Genomic DNA, 22290 nt, shown 5'->3' with positions numbered 1-22290 from the left:
ACTCCACTCACCCTGGACATTCACATCAGCATGTTTCCCTGATTACCCGGAATTACCCTGAATTTCCCCCCTTTGAAAATGAATGGGCATTGTACAAACCTCTTCATATCCAACATTTCTTATCCGATTTGAACCTTTCCACCCTCCACTCACCCTGGACATTCAAGCATTTCACTTCCACTCACGCTTATCAGCGGCTCGTGCGGTTTGGCGGCTTGCACCGAATTACTGGAATTGCAAATTCTAGTTATGTACAATATTCACAATGTATAAAAAAAACAACAATAAAGAGAACTGAAAAAATATTATTATATCACGGAGCCCTCACATTCAGAGGTGTTTTTTAAACCATAGGAGTCATACTAGCTTAGCGGCATGACGCAAAGGATGCAAACACGGTAGGCAGACGGTAAGTAAAATAATATTATTTGATATAAATAAAAGTCGCACTCACATGGAGCGGATAAATGAACGGAAAACTCACAAGGGAGTAGAAAAAAACAAAAGCAGGCAAGTGCAGCTGGTAAGTGCACAAGACAGAAAACTTCTTTTTGAGGTAAATAGACATTCACTTTGATAGGGAACAACATGTGGACATGAAATAGGAGCCTGATTGGCAACCAGGTACAGGTGTGTCCTGGTAGCCAATCAGGCAGGAAGTGAAAACTACAAAATCAAGTACCACACACAGGAAGAAAACAAACAGAAGTCCAAAACAGTTAGAAGAATGTAACTTACAGAAAATGAATGTAAAGCACAGGTGGACAAATATAAGGATATATTTTATGTAAGCATTATGAGTTAGTTTTTTATGATGAGCCTCCCTTGATCCCACTTCATATGTATTTTCACTCATCTTTGCACATGTTTTCCGTGAGCCTAATGAAGATGAATATTGTTTACTGCAGCTGAAACGTCACCTGTAGAGAGCGCCATCAGCTCCCCCAGCGCTGGTTCTTTATGATGAGCCTCCCTTGATCCCACTTCATATGTATTTTCACTCATCTTTACACATGTTTTCCGTGAGCCTAATGAAGATGAGTATTGTTTACTGCAGCTGAAACGTCACCTGTAGAGAGCGCCATCAGCTCCCCCATCGCTGGACGTGCAGCCAGCCTGTCATCCTCCACGTGCGACCTGCTTCACACGCTCAGCCGCTTCTGTGACAACAGGTACGTTCGTCTCTTCCCACGCCAGCCGCCCAAGCGTGTGACCCGTGCAAGTGTGACCCCGCAGCTCCACCAGACCAAAAAGAAGGACTGAAGACGCCGGAGACGCCAGCTCCTCATCTGCTCAGCCCAAACGCTGGATCAGCAGTGACGACCTCATGTTCCCGCAGGAGGAAAGCGGCTCACTTTGAGCAAGCAGCACTTTATTATCATTCATTTTGTTTTTGTTTTTTCTATAAACCTTTTGTATTTATTTAGAAGGTGAGCATCGATCGTTTTATTTATTTCTGACGTTTCTGTCCTGGATTATGCTCTACTCACAAGAAGTTTGGGACAACTGGCTTGCAGGTTATATTTCAGGATGAAGCCAAAATGCACAATTTCCAGGATGTGATCTTTGTTCAATTTGTTTCAGTGCTTTTCGCACAACTTTCTGTTCTCTGGAGAAAAATGGCAATATTCATATAATACAGTATTCATTAGTGATGTGCGATACCACTCATTTTCTTTCCCATTCGATACAGTGTAAAATTTCACAATTTTACCAGACCAAATTTGTCTGGTAAAATTGAAAAAGTAATGTATTTTAATTGTTGCTGCTTCACCACTTTAGTCAGAATTTTTGCGCTTAAGAAACTTCTCTTTGACTTTAGCTCTGGACTTCTTAATTTTTACATACGGCTCCTTTTAAAACCAAGATTTGTGCCTTTGGATTTGAAATAAGGCATTAGGGGGTCCAGGGCACTGGGGTGAGTATTCTGTTTTACTTTAGAGTCAAATGAAATTATTTCCGTTTTGTTCTTATTTAAGTTTAGAAAGTTTACCGCCAACCATGCTTCTATGTCCTCAAGACAATTTAAAAGCGATTTTACACTTGTGTCACTTCTTTTTTAGAGGGACACATGCATCATTGGCATAAAGATGATGCGATATATATATAGTATATACATTTTTTATATGTGTTTCATGGGCAGGATGTACACTGTAAACATGATTGGTCTTAGGATCGAGCCCTGAGGGACACCACAGGATAATGGAGCACAGAATCATCAATTTGGATCTTAAAAGTTTTGTTTGTCCGATATGACCTTAACCAAGCGACTAATGAGAGTTGTGTGGTCTACTGTGTCGAATGTAGCAGTCAATCAATCAATCAATCAATGTTTATTTATATAGCCCTAAATCACAAGTGTCTCAAAGGGCTGCACAAGCCACAACGACATCCTCGGTACAGAGCCCACATAAGGGCAAGGAAAAACTCACCCCAGTGGCTAAGATCAAAAATTATTAAAATGGCAGAATCGCCAGAGTCAGTGGACCGTAAAAGGCTGTTAAAAATCCTTAAAAGTGCAGATTCGGTGCTATGAAAGGCTTTAAAACTGGACTGAAAAACATCAAGAATCGCGTCCAAATCAAGATAAGACTGTCATTGTAAAAGCACAGCTTTTTCTAAAATCTTTGAAATAAAAGGAAGCTTCGAAATGGGTTTAAAATGTTATAAAAAGAGGGATCTAAGTTAACAAGTGAACGATGAAAACCGATTCGCAGTTGTCGTTTGTTTTAGAGCCGTTCTTTTTGCAAATTGCCCACATCTCAGAATTAGAATCAAAAGCTCTATTGGCTTTATTTATTGAAAAAGTAATGACATAGCTGAGTTAGAGTCGTCCCTGAAGGCTCTATTCATGTGAAAGCTGTCATGCGCACTCACTTTCACAGAGGAGGAGTCTATTAAGCACCTGAACCGATAGGAAATAAAAAGATCCTGCATTTGGGAAAACAAAGTGAACAAGAGTCAAAGGAAACGTAGCATTTGGATGCACCTCTTTGCAATCCCCGGGATTGGTGACATGCAAGGTAAAGCGGACATAGTGACGTCACAGTCAAAGAATAGGGAAATGGCCCCATATTGTGGAATGTTTACAATGAAAACCAAGTTAGAGAACACTTTTGAACAGCTTCTTCAAAGGAGCGGCTCCTCAAGATCCGGCTCCTTCAAAGAGCCATAAATCCCATCTCTAGTTTTACCCACGGCCCTTTGGTACATTTCCACTTTGGCCCTCAGTGTAAGCTGCTTGGGCACCTCTTGTTTGAAGGGCTGATACTGAAAGTTTGCACAAGAGAATAGTGTCTATTTGGCTTGGTCGCAGTAACCACTGATATGAACACCTGTGACATGGATGACATGACATTTGGTCACAATCACAACAATTCAGACGTGATCAAACAAATCCACGGCCAGCTTTTGTTTTGAAATCCGTGTTGGCTTATCAGGGCATGGACTTTTGTGAAATATCTAAGCTTTAGAGGAAGGAACCATTTGGGTGTTTATGAACATGTTTTATCATGTAAAATCTCACCCAGTTAGTATATTTCATGAATGACAATGAATATGTATGATGCTAAATTTAAATTCTGGTGGTAGTGTGCAATGGCTTTATTTTAGCTTGTAAGTGTTGTAAGCATAATGACCCACCTTTTTCCAGCTTTGAGCATGTAAACTACGCCCCACATAATGCACACTTACTAGTTATTATTTGCTGTCAACTAATTTGGCAAAGTTTAGGTACTAACGTTAGCTATCATTGAATTTATAGCCTATCATAACAACAACATGACAAATTGTTGTTTCTTGCTTCTCTGGGGCTGCTGTATGTGCTGTGCAAGCGCTCTGCGTCTGTACTTGTGTATGAAACAGCCGTGAGTGACAGCCTGAACGCCAGAGCCTTTATTCGGGGCGATGAACAATTTTCATTGAATATAATTAGTAGGGATGTTCTGATCCTGCGATGAGGTGGCGACTTGTCCAGGGTGTACACCGCCTTCCGCCCGATTGTAGCTGAGATAGGCTCCAGCGCCCCCCGCGACCCCAAAAGGGAATAAGCGGTAGAAAATGGATGGATGGATGTTGGAGGTGCTTAGTTCTTCCCCTAAATGTTGCAAGAATCCACAGCAGCAACAAAGCATGTTTTGATGAGATGAGCTTTATTTAAATTGGTATTCCAAAGCTAGAGACAAATTGACAAGTACATTTTCTTATGCACACTGAGCAGTACAGCTGCAAGCAAGGTGGGCCTGTGTCGATTCCCTGATGTCCGTGCTGTAGTTGTAGAAATCTTGGCGAATCGTAGCAGCGTCTGAAAAGAGCAGAGCGATGATGAAGACCGCTTTTCTTTCTTGACGGCTGCAGCCGTTGTCATGCACTTACCAGCGGCAATGCAGTGAAAGCCGACAGTGAGGGCGGTGGTCTTGACAGGGAAGCAGCCGGGCAAGCAGCGCAGAACGGGCTCAACGGAGAAACATTTTGACTCCCGGCCGTGTACGTTCATCTGCTTCTCCAGCTGCACAGACTCCAGCTTCATGCGGCATTCTGGGCCGGGAAGAAACATGTAGGTGTCATTTCCTGTTGAGGTTTCTGAAAATGTTATTTGTCATGTAACCTGTGTTGTCTCGGCAGCTCTCAGCAGGAAGAACCCAGGAATGAGCATAGCTGACTGCGTTCTTGGTCACCCGTCCGTTAGATGTCCTGAATTCCTTCCTGGTCTGCCCGTCAGACATTCCACAGAGTCCACACATCTGTCCCCTCATCCAGTCTACAACTTTAACCTGCATGCGAAATGGATTCAACCAATCAGCCGCATGTTCCATTGCTGAAAGTTGGCACGCAAGTTCTACTTACTTTACAGATTTTGATGTCAAAGTAGACTTCATGAAGTCCCAGACTTGGGGCAAAGACAGAAAGGCCTTCTCCGTTTTGTCTGATCTGGATTTTAGCTAGAAAAAACATTTCACATTTAATGCAGGTCATTAGCGAATGAATTGCAAGTGCAGATTTTAAAAGTGATAATGCTGCCTCACCTGTTGGGTGTTGGTATGGCAGGCTGGAGATGGGCAAATCCTTTCCGTTTACCTCCAGGATAATATTATCCTTCCTCAGGAACAGGTCGATATCGCTAGGAGTGTAAATTAAAAATGTACATTTATCGATCATTCTAGTAATCTCGATTAGTTTCTTTGATTAATCGGATAAGCCACACTTTATAGCCTCTGTTTTTTGGGCAAAATAGTTTAAATAAACAAAATATATTTTCATATTGGATCGATGGTTTAGCATTTGGCTAAAACCGTAGTGTCAGGCTTTCAACTTACAGGTCAACAATTTTAACGTTGATGTGATGGTGGTCGGAGCCGTCCTTCTTCAGCAACACCATGAACTTCCTCTCGTGTGTGCAGTCTTGAGCCATAACCTGGTAGCAAGACAGCGGCATCTCGTTGGTGTATTTCCTGTTGTTGAAGGTGGTCAGGATGTTTTTACTGTAGCTACATTCAGCTGAAAAGGACAAGAAAGGAACGTCTTGGAACATGAAGAAAGTACTGTATGCCACCGGCGCTTTTCTGACGAGCTGCACGCTACCTGCGCCGGCCTTGGAGATCAAGTAATGGACTTTATCGGCCAGGTCGTCAAAGGGTGTCAGACCTGTGAAGTCATCCATTGGCAAAGCGACAGGGAGACGCAAAGCCAGCTTATAGATGCTGCGCTGTAAAGAGAAGAGTGAAAGCATAAGGAACCATGTCTTGAAAAAATTGATTTTGAGTTGTTTCGTACTGTGGGTGTCTTCAAAATCAAATCCAAGGTGCTTTCAGATGTTGCAGCCACTGTGACTGACAGCTGATTGAGGCTGTTATTGTCCTTCCCTTGAATGAAGCGGTCCAGCACGTAATCAGGAATGTACCGATAAGCCCTGTGAGAGAAGATTCTTCTATAATATAATACTCATTGTGTCAGTAGTGCAAGAGATTGCATACATCTTTGAATAGCGCCTGAAGTAAGATGGCAGTTCTTTCCAAGCCAATCTTAGGCGACCGGCCGGGCTCCGGCCAAGAAGACCAGTTTCAGCGGTGAACATCATCTCGTACTGCCTGCCCTTTTCGCCCCAAGCTATTTTAGCCTTCGGAGACACAAACGATGACATGTAGCAATCGATACTGGCACTAAATTAAAGGTGTAGATGCCGGACAACAAGTTCTCTCACTGTGGCTTTGTGCTTGCTTAGCAAGATGCTATCCAGACTGAGAATCCAGTTGTTATCAGCAGCCAGGTTGGACAGGATGATCTGAAGTCTGGCATTATGTATGTCTGCGTAGCCAGCAATTTGGTATCCCTGGAGCTTGCCATTGGCTCTCACAGCTTGGAAGATGACGGCGAAGATGGGAGCAATTTCCTTGCCCAGGAATTTAGTCTACCGGAGTAAAAATGGTTAGTGGGCTATTTTAAAAACAGATTAGTGGTGTGATTGCTATTTTTCAAAAAGACTGAACATTTTACCTGCTTGTAGATGGCTTCATGGCTTGAGGCGCTGCTTCTGCTTCTAGATTTTGATTTTGAGGTAGCAAGAGACTGCAACAATGTAACATGGAAGTTTGATTAAACAAAATTAGACACCCCAAAAATGTCAAAACTTTGTCATTGTGTCCAAGCACCATCTTCATATACCTTCTTGTGGTTCCTCCGGAAGGTGCGGTTGTCAACCACTCGCTGTCAAGTTGATAAATGTTGTTTTTGTGAGATTCAGAAACCCAACTGTTTGAAAAAGGATGATTTGGGATGCTTACCTTTGATACTTTTCGACTGGAGCTGGAAGACCTAGAGCTGGCACTGAAGAGGGAGGACAAACTAGATCCAGAGCTGCTTTTGGAAGGTCTGCTGACAGATCTCGAAGAACTGCGCTTGCTCTTCCTGCTGCTGCTGACCGAAGATGATGACTGAAGTTTTGAGCTCGAACTTGAAGAAGAGGCCACAGAGGATGAGGAGGACGATGATGATGAGGAGCTAGAGGAGGTGCTGTTGAGAAGTCTCTTGAGCTTCATCAGGACTGGCTTTCCTTCGATTTCGTCTTCACTCAGATTGATATGCTTGATAAGCTTCTCTGCAGCCTTAGGTCCAAGCTGAACTATCATCTCCAGTCTGTCCACGGCTTCTCCGTCAACTGAAAGGAACATTAAATTATTGATCGGTTTATGCCGTGTGCCTGAAACGTGGATCCACGCTAACACTTACTTCTTTTCACAGATAAAGAGACTAACTGCCTTCCTGCCAGTCTGTACAGCAAGTTGTCTGTGATGAACGCAGCATTTTCAGAGAAGACCTTGAAACATCCTCTCAGTCCAATGCCATAAGCTTTGACACAGTACTTCTTATCAAGTGCTTTGCGCTGGATTGGCTTAGTATCTTTCTCTGTATCACGCGGAAGGAGTTCTGAAGATTGGGACTATTAAAAGAACACATGCGTGACATTTTACCTTTTTCATTGATATTTTGCTGCATGCACAACAAAACTCACCGAACTAACAGACTCAGAGGAAATGACCCGCGAGGTGAGGATCTCCTTTGAATTTGGCTTAAAGGTGTTGGCAGGTATGAGGGGAGTGATCTTTTCAGCTCCAAGTTCCTCAATGTTTCTCACCACAGCATAATACTGAATGCTAAAAGTGGGTCTTGGTTATGTTGGCTCTTTCAAAAGGATTGGTACAAAATACTGTGAAGAGTGAAGACTTACTCAACAACAGCAACATCTTCAGGTACAGAAACGGGTAGAGCCGCAATCTTAAAGTGTCCATCTGCAATGTCCAGCGTTGCGGAAATCTTGGCTGGTACAATAGAGTTGAGCTTGACTCTTGAGACCAGGGAAGCCTGGAGGATGGGAGTGTTCACTCCAATCACGGCAAAGGTACTCATAGCGATGCTAGAGGAAGAATGTGTGGTTCAAGTTTTCAGATTTTAAAGATTGATTGATATCCGTGTCAGATTTGTACACACCTTGGTCTGATCTCAGTGTTGAGCACCATGTTGGTTTTCAGAAATTGGCTGAACTGAATGGGTTCTGGCAGAGGTGGTGTTGCGGTGACCGTCACTAACAAAAAGTAATGACTTTTTAGGATATGTCACCGATAGACATGTGCCCAGAAAAATTACATGTTGAGCATGTTTCAGAGGCAATACTCACAATCAACATTTGCAGCGACCACAGCAGCAGTGTAGAAACCAAGCTCCATGGGGAATCCAGCAGCCGTTGGCATAATGCGCCGCACTTCATTTGCCAACACTGGTTTAGCAACATGGAAGGAAGCTCCAGACAGCAGAGCCTTGAGGGCATTCTTACTAAGCTGCTCAATAGAGGGCCATTTTTCCAGCTGTGTGGGTGCAAACCAAATCTTAAATATTCTTGGAAATTAATTTTGCAGACAATTAATAGTTTTAATGACCTCCTTCATCAAAGTCTGGTCAAAGTCAATGTAAGCAATTTCTTGCCCGAAGAACCTGACGTAAGCGGAGGCCAGAGGCTTGGTGTTGGGCATGGACCTCCACTCAGACAGCTGTTAAAACAATCAAAATACCAATTAACTTCTAACAGCCTTAAATTGTACGTTATATATTTTTTACTGGAATTTATAGTTTTTTTACAGCCTTAATGACGCGCTTCATCTTTGTGAGCCTGTCCACGTTATCGGTCAAGGCGTGACTCTTCAGCAGAGTCTCCTGGAGTCCCTCAGTTCTCACTCCGACCTAGAAAAATTATAATTTATGTCAAAATTATTTGATACTATAGGAATTCAAAGCGAGGGAGGTTTTTGAATTTTCCTCGCACCTCTAGGACATCAGCAGCAGCTCCAGCAACGTAGGCGCTGGTCTTAGCCATGATGCTTCTAGGCAAAATGGAGGCAGCATCGTTGATGTAGAAAGTAGTGGCGGCAGCCCCAAGCATCAGGGGATCTTGGAAAATGCAGTTGTTGTAGTTAACGCTACAGAAAAATGGGCAGGGTGTTTATAATGAATAGCCTACTGCTATAGATGTCCATCTGAATGGCTCTGCTGAAACGGAGGCTCAGTCTTTCCAGCTTCCTGCTCAAGAGTTTGACTGCGATGTTGCAAGCGGCGGCACTGTAATGACAGTCATGCTAACGTGTTTGTGCAAAAAAAAACTCCTTCTTGGATGTGTGTGAGAGGGCTCTTACATGGAAGCATGGTTTGGGGAAGTGCTTCTCGTCAGGGACTTCATATGAGAGTAGGTGAAGCTAGCCACCTGCATGTCCTCCTCCGTCCTCAAAATGTTGGCAAGGTTTGTCACCAGACCAACCGGCGGCCGTGTCTCGAAGAGCACAATGCAGGCCAGCATACGGAGCTCAGGGTGAAGAGCCTTGTCCATATACAGCTGAAGAACCAGGTCCTGGACCTAACGTCGGTGAGACAACAAGCACAGTGTGTAGTTTTTACATTTGAGAACAATACTTTTAAAGTAGTACAGGTACGTCTCTAAATTTGCACACAGGCTCAGACTTAAAACTGCCACTAGAAGACAGAATTTTGTGTAAGACTTGAACAATCCTTTGGCCTTTTGTGGCTAATTTGCAACAAATCTTGTGAAACATACAGTATGTTCTATCTTCCAAACAAGTATCACTTTATGCAAAGAATTGAGAATTTACCATTCTTGGTTCCTTCTTGGCAATGTTCCTCAAGGCCATGATCGCCTCAGCGTGAACACTCACGGGCAGGCTTGCCGCTGCTGTGCCATGTATGGGCAGGATCTTAGTGATCGGCTTCAGGCTCATAGGATGGCCAGCATTGCCCAACACCTTCAAAGTGTAAATAATCTCCCGTGGATTGGCTTTAGCCAAATCCTTTTCAAGATATTCGTGGACGGGCTGTTGGCGAGAGGAACAGCATAGAATTATTATTCATTCAAAAATAGAATTAGCTATAAAAGAAAACAAAGGACTAAGATCATTTCACCTTGATCAGCTCGACAGGACAGACCGGCTTGTCAAGACAATGTTTGTAAACCATGGTACCGTAGGCAAGGCTGACAAGCTCGCGCAGAAGTGGGCTCTCCTGTACTTTGTTCTTCTCAAACAGGATCTGCAAAAGACAAAATGGTGAGATGTTTCATACTTCCCTGGTAAGCTAAAAAACAAGAAAATGTTATGAAGCATTAAAAGACTTGGACTCACGTTAATCATCTTAATGGCCTCAGTGTCTGCTGTCACCATGTGAACCGATGCAATCAAAGCCTGAGCGACTTCGGAGACCGTCATCTCGTTATCCTCCAACTTTTCCGTTATGAATCTCAGAGCAACGTGAGTTCCAAGGGAAGCAATGGCATCCAGCATCCACCGTCTGGGAAATAAGGATGTTCTATTTATCGGACTGAACGCTGTTTTGATAAAATGCTAATTGGGAAAAAAAAGTCACCTGTGTGTTTCTTTCGTCTTAAGCTGGCTCCAAAGCCTTTGCAGGTCTTCATATTTGGCCATGCGAAGAAGTTGAATGAGCTCCAAATACTTGAGTGGGGCATCCTCTTGGGCTTTCTCCTTGTTGTGGTCGACCATGTGGTTTATAATTTCTACAATCTACATCGACATAAAGAAAGGGATCTGTTGTCATATGTCGGCATCTCTCAATCTAGATTTGATGAAATGAGGATACCTGGGCCTGGACGTTGGTGAGCCTCACAAGCTGAATGGGTGTTTGCAGCAGCTCGGTGGAGAACTGGTACTTGAGGGATCCACGGTGGAGGTACTCTGCTTTAACCGGTACGATGGGAACTTTCTGGACCTCCAGGAAAACCAATTTTTGCCTAGGAAAAAGTACATTAAAATACAAATCCTCTGTGTTCTTGAGAACTTTATCCCAGATGTCACATACCGGGTCTCCATCTGAGCAGCTCCATTTTTCTCGTGGAAAGGTGAGAACTGAATGACTTCATTGACAGATGCCTCCAAGATCATCACACCACTGGGAACCGACTTCAGAACGTAGTTGTATGCCGTCGCTCCTTTCAAGTTCTTGGAATCCTTACACGACCAACACACAAGTCAGGTTTATCACGCTACACCAGCTTTGACTTACACTGGCATAGTCGTGGCAAAGACTGATTTACCCGCTGACACTTGGCACATGTCTCAGTGTAGGCCAACCCGATATCCTTCATGATCCTTTCCTGACAGTGGGTCAGATCTCTGGTCTTGGTCAGATGGATACGTTCAGCCTTCTCATCTTCGGTGATGGCGTAGAGAGTCTTGCACACACCCTGAGCTCCGTCCTTGTGAGAAATAAGCGCTTAAAGAATCTGTTATGATTAGGCAACACAGGGTGGTCTTTGACTCACCTCTTGCATCTCGTAGACATTCTGCGTCTTCTTGATGTTGAGCTGCAGAACGTTCAGGACACCTCTGTAGATGTTCAACACCATCACGGAGACTCCCTCGGGCGCAAACATTTTTCCGACGACGCCGTTGGTGTACTCAAACTTGATGGGGATCATGAGCTGAGGGGCCAGGGCTGCTGTCAGCTTAGGGGCCGGGATGAAATCATCCTTTGGCCAAACACCGCTGTACTCGAAGAGCTCTGGTTCCACAAGCTGCAGTGTTGAGATGGCACCGTAAATTCAAGTACTTTTTTCATTGAGTGTTTGAATATCATACTGATGTTCACCTTGACCATCAACAGGTTCTGTTCTACGGCGCTGATGAAAACTTTGCTTCTGACTTTTAGTCCAGCTCTTGCCAGTCCTTCCTCTGGTAGACCGCCCAGGAGCAGTGTCTCATATTTGTAGACATATGTCTTACCCAGAGCAAAATCAGGGGCTAGAAAAGTCAAAGTGTTGATTGGCACATCGACAGATACCAGCACTTATACACACAGTCAAAGTCTTACTATGCCTTTTTATTTTATGTTGTATCAGACAAAGTAACAATTCTAAAATATTCAGTGGTCAGTACAAAACTTGCCATCCAATCACAATTATAATATCTGAACTGGAAAATACTTATTTTTCCCTCTCAATAGATTTTTTCTTACTTTTAGACCAGTGATTCTCAAACTGGTACACACGAGTGGTATACAGGCTACATCTTGTGGTACGCCAAAGAATCACTTTATTAAAGTCCAACGTTTTATTTTCATATATTCAAACTGCGTGGAATGTTACAGTGAACAAATATGTTAAATATACTTGTCCAATAACACCTCTGCCCTTTTTTTTAAATGAATACTTAGGCCTACTATGCTACTGTATTTTAATGTTGTAATTACGGTGGTACTCAATGAATGCTTAGGTCTACTACACTACTGTATTTTAATGTTGTCATTATGGTGGTATTCAATGAATACTTAGGTCTACTACACTACTGTATTTTAATGTTGTAATTATGGTGGTACTAAATGAATACTTAGGTCTACTACACTACTGTATTTTAATGTTGTAATTATGGTGGTACTTAATGAATACTTAGGTCTACTACACTACTGTATTTTAATGTTGTAGTTATGGTGGTACTTAATGAATACTTAGGTCTACTACATTACTGTATTTTAATGTTGTCATGATGATGGTACTTAATGAATACTTAGGTTTACTACAGTACTTTATTTTAATGTTGTCATTATGGTGGTACTTAATGAATACTTAGGTCCACTACACTACTGTATTTTAATGTTGTCATTGTGGTGGTATTTAATGAATACTTAGGTCTACTACACTACTGTATTTTAATGTTGTCATGATGACTGTACTTAATGAATACTTATGTTTACTACAGTACTTTATTTTAATGTTGTCATTATGGTGGTACTTAATGAATACTTAGGTCTACTACACTACTGTATTTTAATGTTGTCATGATGATGGTACTTAATGAATACTTAGGTTTACTACAGTACTTTATTTTAATGTTGTCATGGTGGTACTTAATGAATACTTAGGTCTATTACACTACTGTGTTTTAATGTTGTCACTGTGTTGGTACTTGATGAATACTTAGGTCTACTACACTACTGTCATTATGGTGGTACTTAATGAATACTTAGGTCTACTGCACTACTGTCATTATGGTGGTACTTAATGAATACTTAGGTCTACTGCACTACTGTCATTATGGTGGTACTTAATGAATACTTAGGTCTACTACACTACTGTCATTATGGTGGTACTTAATGAATACTTAGGTCTACTGCACTACTGTCATTATGGTGGTGCTTAATGAATACTTAGGTCTACTACACTACTGTCATTATGGTGGTACTTAATGAATACTTAGGTCTACTGCACTACTGTCATTATTGTGGTACTTAATGAATACTTAGGTCTACTGCACTACTGTCATTATGGTGGTACTTAATGAATACTTAGGTCTACTACACTACTGTCATTATGGTGGTACTTAATGAATACTTAGGTCTACTACACTACTGTATTTTAATGTTGTCATGATGATGGTACTTAATGAATACTTATGTTTACTACAGTGCTTTATTTTAATGTTGTCATGGTGATACTTAATGAATACTTAGGTCTACTGCACTACTGTATTTTAATGTTGTCATTGTGTTGGTACTTGATGAATACTTAGGTCTACTACACTACTGTTATTATGGTGGTACTTAATGAATACTTAGGTCTACTGCACTACTGTCATTATGGTGGTACTTAATGAATACTTAGGTCTACTACACTACTGTCATTATGGTGGTACTTAATGAATACTTAGGTCTACTACACTACTGTCATTATGGTGGTACTTAATGAATACTTAGGTCTACTGCACTACTGTCATTATGGTGGTACTTAATGAATACTTAGGTCTACTGCACTACTGTCATTATGGTGGTACTTAATGAATACTTAGGTCTACTGCACTACTGTCATTATGGTGGTACTTAATGAATACTTAGGTCTACTGCACTACTGTCATTATGGTGGTACTTAATGAATACTTAGGTCTACTACACTACTGTCATTATGGTGGGACTTGGAAAGCCAAGGTTTTGCTGAGGTGGTACTTGGTGAAAAGATTTTAGACCAATCAGCTTTTTTGAAGTAATTTGTACTAAAGTATGGAGGTATGTTAGTCAAAATAAGATACATTATCTACCAGCAAAGCAATAAAATTATATTTTTAGTAAAATGGTATATATATTATATTCTAGCAATAAACTTCTTGTTTTTTAACTTGATTAATACAAAGCTGTTTTGTGGACTTTTTTTGGATGATTTTTATCATCGCTGTCCAATAAATGAAGGATTTTTCAGAGAAGCACATTTTTTGGATGGAAAAGAAGCAAAGCTGACATTTAGAGACAGATGTCTAGGACAGCATGTGAAAAAGTCAATGTTGAACTTACCAAAGTTATGTTGCGCAGCTGAAAGAGAAATGCACAATGAAGGAATTACAGATGTGGAGTGGTTGATGTTGGCAGTGTTGTAGAATCAAAACAGGTCAAATGTAGTATTAAAAGAAAATGCTCCTAAATAAAAGGACACTCACCCACAAGGGCTAGAGTCAGGGCAAGCACGACCACCCTCATGGCTGATGGGTTGTACCTGCCCCTCGCCACCAGCAGCCTTTTAAAGGCAACTTTTGTGCTGACAAGGTGACAAATCCAGCAAGTCAAAGTCAAGCATCAAATGTCAATATTTGTTGTTGGCCCAGAAGTCCTGCAACATTGCATGTGCTGTTAAAAGCTGCATGGTTTAAATCATCAAACTGCATTTTTGATTTGATGAATGGCATTTAATGGAGTCAGAAATGATGTCAAAATGCTATTTTCATTTGTGTTTCTAGCCTTTCTCAGTACACACAGAATGAAATAGTGAAGGGCATATATTATACATCATACATATTTAGTGTTTGGACCAGGAGGGCAAGGAAAGAAGAATTGCGGGGACAAGACAGAGAAACAACACTATCTACAAATATGCAGTATTAAAAATAGTGAATTATTACACTATAATTATACAGCAAAAATATTCGTAGGGCTGCAGATATCCATTAGTTTGCTTAATTAATCAAGGAAGTGGAGGAAACACACTTAATAGCCTGATTCGGTATTTTAGGGAAAATAGTTTAAATAAACACTTAGAGTTTACCCTCTATAGCCTTTTTTTTTTAAATCTTTTACCTTCTATTTAACTTATTTTACCTTTCATTTACCTTCTATTTAACTTATTTTACCTTCGTTTACATTTTATTTACCTTCTATTTAACTTATTTTACACCCATAAGTCCTTATTTTGCCTTTTATTTACTACTTTTACCTTCTATTTACATTATTTTACCTTTTATTTACTTATTTTACCTTCTGTATTCCTTCTTTTACATTGTATTTACCTTATTGTACTTTAACTAATAATTTACCTATTGTAACCTTTTTTTTACCTTCTATTTACCTTTTATAACCTTCCATTTACCTTTGTTAACCTACTTTTACCTTCTATATTCCTTTCTTTACCCCTCCTTTACATTGTATTTAGCTTTTACCTTCTTTTACAATATTTTACCTTCTACTCAGCTTGTTTTACTTTCTTTTGTACGGATTTTTATACATTTGTATTAGTTACATTAAATGATTAATCAGAGCAACAGATTTTAAATGGAAATTAATCAAAATAATTGATGATGGTTGCAGCCCTAATTATTTATAACAATATGAACTTATGTCAAGCCCCTTCCTGCTCAGTCACTGATCATACATAAGGGATATTATTCAATGGTCATGAATGCACTGCTCTTGCATTGCAAACATAGTGGCACAAAGCACATAGCACAAGCTTTTTTTTAAAGTTTTGGGTTACATAAAATGTGTTATTTGGCACTGACACATATGTTATTTCCCAAGTTCAGTCTATTAAACGTGTCCAACTATTCCCACACCGTGATGCTTTGCTGGCATACTTTATTACAAATGAGCAGTTTGACACGTACTTTTGTGTCTTCCACTTGCAAGGTTGGCTCCCTCCTTCAGTCTTTGGCTACAAGTGCACTTGAACGTGTCCGGGGTATGATCGTTGTTTGTAATCTCTGCAAGTGCACTTTAACGTGTCCAGGGTAAGATCTTTGTTTGTATTCTCTACAAGTGCACTTTAACGTGTCCAGGGTATGATCGTTGTTTGTATTCTCTACAAGTGCACTTTAACGTGTCCAGGGTATGATCGTTGTTTGTATTCTCTACAAGTGCACTTTAACGTGTCCAGGGTATGATCGTTGTTTGTATTCTCTACAGATTGTCGTTTGTATTCTCTACAAGTGCACTTTAAAGTGTCCAGGGTATGATTGTTGTTTGTAACCTCTGCAAGTGCACTTGAACTAGTCCAGGGTATGATTGTTTTTTGTATTCTCTGCAAGTGCACTTGAACGTGTCCAGGGTATGATAGTTGTTTTTTATTCTCTACAAGTGAACTTGAACGTGTCCAGGGTATGATTGTTGTTTGTATTCTCTGCAAGTGCACTTGAACGTGTCCAGGGTGTGATTGTTGTTTGTAATCTCTGCACAAGTGCACTTGAACGTGTCCAGGGTATTATTGTTGTTTGTAATCTCTACAAGTGCACTTGAACGTGTCCAGGGTGTGATTGTTGTTTGTAATCTCTACAAGTGCACTTGAACGTGTCCAGGGTATGATTGTTGTTTGTAATCTTTGCAAGCGCACTTGAACGTGTCCAGGGTATGATAGTTGTTTGTATTCTCTGCAAGTGCACTTGAACGTGTCCAGGGTATGATTGTTGTTTGTAATCTCCGCAAGTGCACTTGAACGTGTCCAGGGTAAGATCGTTGTTTGTAATCTCTGCAAGTGCACTTGAACGTGTCCAGGGTATGATTTTTATTTGTATTCTCTGCAAGTGCACTTGAACGTGTCCAGGGTATGATTTTTTTTGTATTCTCTGCAAGTGCACTTGAACGTGTCCAGGGTATGATAGTTGTTTTTTATTCTCTACAAGTGCACTTGAACGTGTCCAGGGTATGCTTGTTGTTTGTAATCTCTGCAAGTGCACTTGAACGTGTCCAGGGTATGATTGTTGTTTGTAATCTCTGCAAGTGCACTTGAACGTGTCCAGGGTAAGATCGTTGTTTGTATTCTCTACAAGTGCACTTGAACGTGTCCCGGGTATGATATTCGTTTTTTATTCTCTACAAGTGCACTTGAACGTGTCCAGGGTATGATTGTTGTTTGTAATCTCTGCAAGTGCACTTGAACGTGTCCAGGGTAAGATCGTTGTTTGTATTCTCTACAAGTGCATTTGAACGTGTCCAGGGTATGATCGTTGATTTTTATTCTCTACAAGTGCACTTGAACGTGTCCAGGGTATGATAGTTGTTTTTTTATTCTCTACAAGTGCACTTGAACGTGTCCAGGGTATGATATTCGTTTTTTATTCTCTACAAGTGCACTTGAACGTGTCCAGGGTATGATTGTTGTTTGTAATCTCTGCAAGTGCACTTGAACGTGTCCAGGGTATGATCGTTGTTTGTATTCTCTACAAGTGCATTTGAACGTGTCCAGGGTATGATAGTTGTTTGTATTCTCTGCAAGTGCACTTGAACGTGACCAGGGTAAGATCGTTGTTTGTATTCTCTACAAGTGCATTTGAACGTGTCCCGGGTATGATCGTTGTTTTTTATTCTCTACAAGTGCACTTGAACGTGTCTAGGGTATGATTGTTGTTTGTAATCTCTGCAAGTGCACTTGAACGTGTCCAGGGTAAGATCGTTGTTTGTATTCTCTACAAGTGCATTTGAACGTGTCCAGGGTATGATCGTTGTTTTTTATTCTCTACAAGTGCACTTGAACGTGTCCAGGGTATGATTGTTGTTTGTAATCTCTGCAAGTGCACTTGAACGTGTCCAGGGTAAGATCGTTGTTTGTATTCTCTACAAGTGCATTTGAACGTGTCCAGGGTATGATCGTTGATTTTTATTCTCTACAAGTGCACTTGAACGTGTCCAGGGTATGATAGTTGTTTTTTTATTCTCTACAAGTGCACTTGAACGTGTCCAGGGTAAGATCGTTGTTTGTATTCTCTACAAGTGCATTTGAACGTGTCCAGGGTATGATCGTTGTTTTTTATTCTCTGCAAGTGCACTTGAATGTGTCCAGGGTAAGATCGTTGTTTGTATTCTCTGCAAGTGCATTTGAACGTGTCCAGGGTATGATCGTTGTTTTTTATTCTCTGCAAGTGCACTTGAACGTGTCCAGGGTAAGATCGTTGTTTGTATTCTCTACAAGTGGACTTGAACATGTCCAGGGTATGATTGTTGTTTGTAATCTCTGCAAGTGCACTTGAACATGTCCAGGGTAAGATCGTTGTTTGTATTCTCTACAAGTGCATTTGAACGTGTCCAGGGTATGATCGTTGTTTGTATTCTCTGCAAGCGCACTTGGCCGTGTTCAGGGTATGATTCTTGTTTGTAATCTCTGCAAGTGCACTTGGCCGTGTTCAGGGTAAGATCGTTGTTTGTAATCTCTGCAAGCGCACTTGAACGTGTCCAGGGTATGATCGTTGTTTGTATTCTGGACAGAAATGACTTGCATTCCAAGATGTAGAGTATGTTTCTCCCAATGGAAAGTATAGGAGAGGTCACATGGTGCCAAGTATTGGAGAGGTCACGCCACAGGGCACCATGACAGTGACTGTGTGCTCACTTTATCTGTTGTCACGGTGACCGCGGGGGGTCACATGACATTTTAGCAGGTGCGCTTGACTGTGTTTCCAACTCAGAAGAGTCCACCACATGGTCAGAGCGGAATGTCGTTCCTTCGTCCCTTTTCTCTAGCGCTTGTCCCCCTTGGGGTCACGGAGGTACGCCGGAGCCTATCCCAGCTGACCTTGGGTGAGAGCAGCCAAAGACCAAAAAACATTAACACCCAGCAAGGAACCTTGGAAAGCATGTTTTTTTTTTTTTTTTTACGAATGTGGGACTTGTGAAGTCATGCAAACAAACGACTGTGGGAGTAGCTTCAGTTGGGACATGTAGCAACATTGTTATTGTAAGAGTCAACACTGAGGAACTCTTTTTCTAGCCTACTAAAGCTAACTACGGAAAGAGATGAGCTCGCTTCTACGTTAGCACGAAACACGTTTGTATTTTAATGTTGTCATTATGGTGGTACTTAACGAATACTTAGGTCTACTACACTACTGTATTTAATGATGTCATGATGGTGGTACTTAATGAATAATTAGGTCTACTACACTACTGTATTTTAATGTTGTCATTATTGTGGTACTTAATGAATACTTAAGTCTACTACACTACTGTATTTTAATGTTGTCATTATGGTGGTATTTAATGAATAATTAGGTCTACTACACTACTGTATTTAATGATGTCATGATGGTGGTACTAATAAATACTTAGGTCTACTACACTACTGTATTTAATGTTGTCATTATGGTGGTACTTAATGAATACTTAGGTCTACTACACTACTGTATTTTAATGTTGTCATTATGGTGGTACTTAATGAATACTTAGGTCTACTACACTAGTGTATTTTAATGTTGTCATTATGGTGGTATTTAATGAATACTTAGGTCTACTACACTACTGTATGTTAATGTTGTCATTATGGTGGTACTTAATGAATAATTAGGTCTGGTACACTACTGTATTTTAATGTTGTCATTATGGTGGTACTTAATAAATACTTAGGTCTGGTACACTACTGTATTTTAATGTTGTCATTATGGTGGTACTTAATAAATACTTAGGTCTACTATGCTACTGTATTTTAATGTTGTCATTATGGTGGTACTTAATGAATACTTAGGTCTACTACACTACTGTATTTTAATGTCATTATGGTGGTACTTAATGAATACTTAGGTCTACTACACTACTGTATTTTAATGTCATTATGGTGGTACTTAATGAATACTTAGGTCTACTACACTACTGTATTTTAATGTCATTATGGTGGTACTTAATGAATACTTAGGTCTACTACACTACTGTATTTTAATGTCATTATGGTGGTACTTAATGAATACTTAGGTCTACTACACTACTGTATTTTAATGTTGTCATTATGGTGGTACTTAATGAATAATTAGGTCTACTACACTACTGTATTTTAATGTTGTCATTATGGTGGTACTTAATGAATACTTAGGTCTACTACACAACTGTATTTTAATGTTGTCATTATGGTGGTACTTAATGAATACTTAGGTCTACTACACTACTGTATTTTAATGTCATTATGGTGGTACTTAATGAATACTTAGGTCTACTACACTACTGTATTTTAATGTCATTATGGTGGTACTTAATGAATACTTAGGTCTACTACACTACTGTATTTTAATGTTGTCATTATGGTGGTACTTAATGAATAATTAGGTCTACTACACTACTGTATTTTAATGTTGTCATTATGGTGGTACTTAATGAATAATTAGGTCTACTACACAACTGTATTTTAATGTTGTCATTATGGTGGTACTTAATGAATACTTAAGTCTACTACACTACTGTATTTTAATGTTGTCATTATCGTGGTACTTAATGAATACTTAGGTCTACTACACTACTGTATTTTAATGTCATTATGGTGGTACTTAATGAATACTTAGGTCTACTACACTACTGTATGTTAATGTTGTCATTATGGTGGTACTTAATGAATAATTAGGTCTACTACACTACTGTATTTTATGTTGTCATTATGGTGGTACTTAATGAATACTTAGGTCTGGTACACTACTGCATTTAATGTTGTCATTATGGTGGTACTTAATGAATACTTAGGTCTACTCCACTACTGTATTTTAATGTAATTATGGTGGTACTTAATGAATACTTAGGTCTACTACACTACTGTTTTTTAATGTCATTATGGTGGTACTTAATGAATACTTAGGTCTACTACACTACTGTATTTTAATGTTGTCATTATGGTGGTACTTAATGAATACTTACGTCTACTACACTACTGTATTTTAATGTTGTCATTATGGTGGTACTTAATGAATATTTAGGTCTACTACACTACTGTATTTTAATGTTGTCATTGTGTTGGTACTTGATGAATATTTAGGTCTACTACACTACTGTCATTATGGTGGTACTTAATGAATACGTAGGTCTACTACACTACTGTCATTATGGTGGTACTTAATGAATACTTTGGTCTACTACACTACTGTCATTATGGTGGTACTTAATGAATACTTAGGTCTACTACACTACTGTATTTTAATGTTGTCATTATGGTGGTACTTAATGAATACTTAGGTCTACTACACTACTGTATTTTAATGTTGTCATTATGGTGGTACTTAATGAATAATTAGGTATACTACACTACTGTATATTAATGTTTTCATTGTGTTGGTATTTGATGAATATTTAGGTCTACTACACTACTGTCATTATGGTGGTACTTAATGAATACTTTGGTCTACTACACTACTGTCATTATGGTGGTACTTAATGAATACTTAGGTCTACTACACTACTGTCATTTTGGTGGTACTTAATGAATACTTTGGTCTACTACACTACTGTATTTTAATGTTGTCATTATGGTGGTACTTAATGAATACTTAGGTCTACTACACTACTGTCATTATGGTGGTACTTAATGAATACTTAGGGCTACTACACTACTGTCATTATGGTGGTACTTAATGAATACTTTGGTCTACTACACTACTGTATTTTAATGTTGTCATTATGGTGGTACTTAATGAATACTTAGGTCTACTACACTACTGTCATTATGGTAGTACTTAATGAATACTTAGGTCTACTACACTACTGTCATTATGGTGGTACTTAATGAATACTTAGGTCTACTACACTACTGTCATTATGGTGGTACTTGGAAAGCCAAGGTTTTGCTGAGGTGGTACTTGGTGAAAAAACTTTAAGAAATGTAGTCAAAATAAGATACATAATCTACCAGCAGAGCAATACAATGATACTTTTAGTAAAATTGTACATATATTATAATCTAGCTTTAAACTTAGTATTGGAGAAACACGTTTGTAATGCACAACACTGTGATAGTACAGCAATCTGTACTGCGTGAAAAACATGAACAATCATATTACAGAATCTGTAAAGTATTATTTCATGTTTTGTTTGTACACAGCTAGCCAGACAGTGATTGTACTGTAGTTGTAATAAAACACATGACGTGTATCACGATCAATATAAAGTGTGGCCGTGGACGTTTTTTCCAGTTTATTTAGGTGAGCACTCCATTTATGTCGAAATAGCTTGGAGTCACTTTCACCTCACTCTCTCCGCTTCCGTCTGCTCCGACGTCTCACTCTTCCTTAGTGC

General features: G+C 39.9%; 2 protein-coding genes across 13 annotated transcripts in view; one reads left to right on the top strand and one right to left on the bottom strand.

Annotated features, from left to right (window-relative positions):
- The window catches only part of LOC133616622 (afadin- and alpha-actinin-binding protein-like), a 35211-nt gene extending 33558 nt beyond the window's left edge, over positions 1-1653 (top strand). For 10 of the 12 annotated variants that reach the window (XM_061976128.2, XM_061976131.2, XM_061976122.2 and 7 more), the window contains 2 exons: positions 1058-1172; positions 1237-1653. In XM_061976128.2, coding sequence (XP_061832112.2) covers positions 1058-1172; positions 1237-1360 — 239 coding nt within the window. In that variant the 3' untranslated portion in view covers positions 1361-1653. Of the gene's footprint in view, positions 1-908; positions 948-1057; positions 1173-1236 lie in introns of those variants that run through there. The other 2 variants (XM_061976126.2, XR_009816886.2) reach the window with 2 other exon arrangements.
- A 2492-nt stretch (positions 1654-4145) lies between these two features.
- On the bottom strand, positions 4146-14529 carry LOC133616623 (vitellogenin-1). The gene is made up of 34 exons (XM_061976134.2): positions 14490-14529; positions 14347-14364; positions 11659-11810; positions 11333-11584; positions 11105-11266; positions 10870-11018; positions 10651-10801; positions 10417-10574; positions 10176-10341; positions 9958-10083; positions 9651-9869; positions 9180-9397; positions 9008-9105; positions 8813-8937; positions 8629-8730; positions 8430-8540; positions 8171-8357; positions 7984-8077; positions 7724-7909; positions 7508-7649; positions 7225-7435; positions 6780-7153; positions 6661-6702; positions 6493-6564; positions 6200-6406; positions 5973-6115; positions 5773-5908; positions 5581-5704; positions 5316-5496; positions 5025-5119; positions 4846-4940; positions 4607-4772; positions 4375-4536; positions 4146-4303 (listed from the first exon to the last, which is right to left on the bottom strand). The coding sequence occupies exons 1-34, from the start codon at positions 14527-14529 to the stop codon at positions 4203-4205; spliced, it is 4965 nt and encodes a 1654-aa protein (XP_061832118.2). The 3' UTR covers positions 4146-4202.
- Positions 14530-22290: the final 7761 nt, after the last annotated feature.

The sequence above is a fragment of the Nerophis lumbriciformis genome, linkage group LG14 (assembly GCF_033978685.3).
Source record: "Nerophis lumbriciformis linkage group LG14, RoL_Nlum_v2.1, whole genome shotgun sequence".
Lineage (NCBI taxonomy): Eukaryota > Metazoa > Chordata > Actinopteri > Syngnathiformes > Syngnathidae > Nerophis > Nerophis lumbriciformis.
The sequence above is the reverse complement of the archived record's forward strand: the minus strand, read 5'-3'. Positions and strand labels throughout refer to the sequence as shown.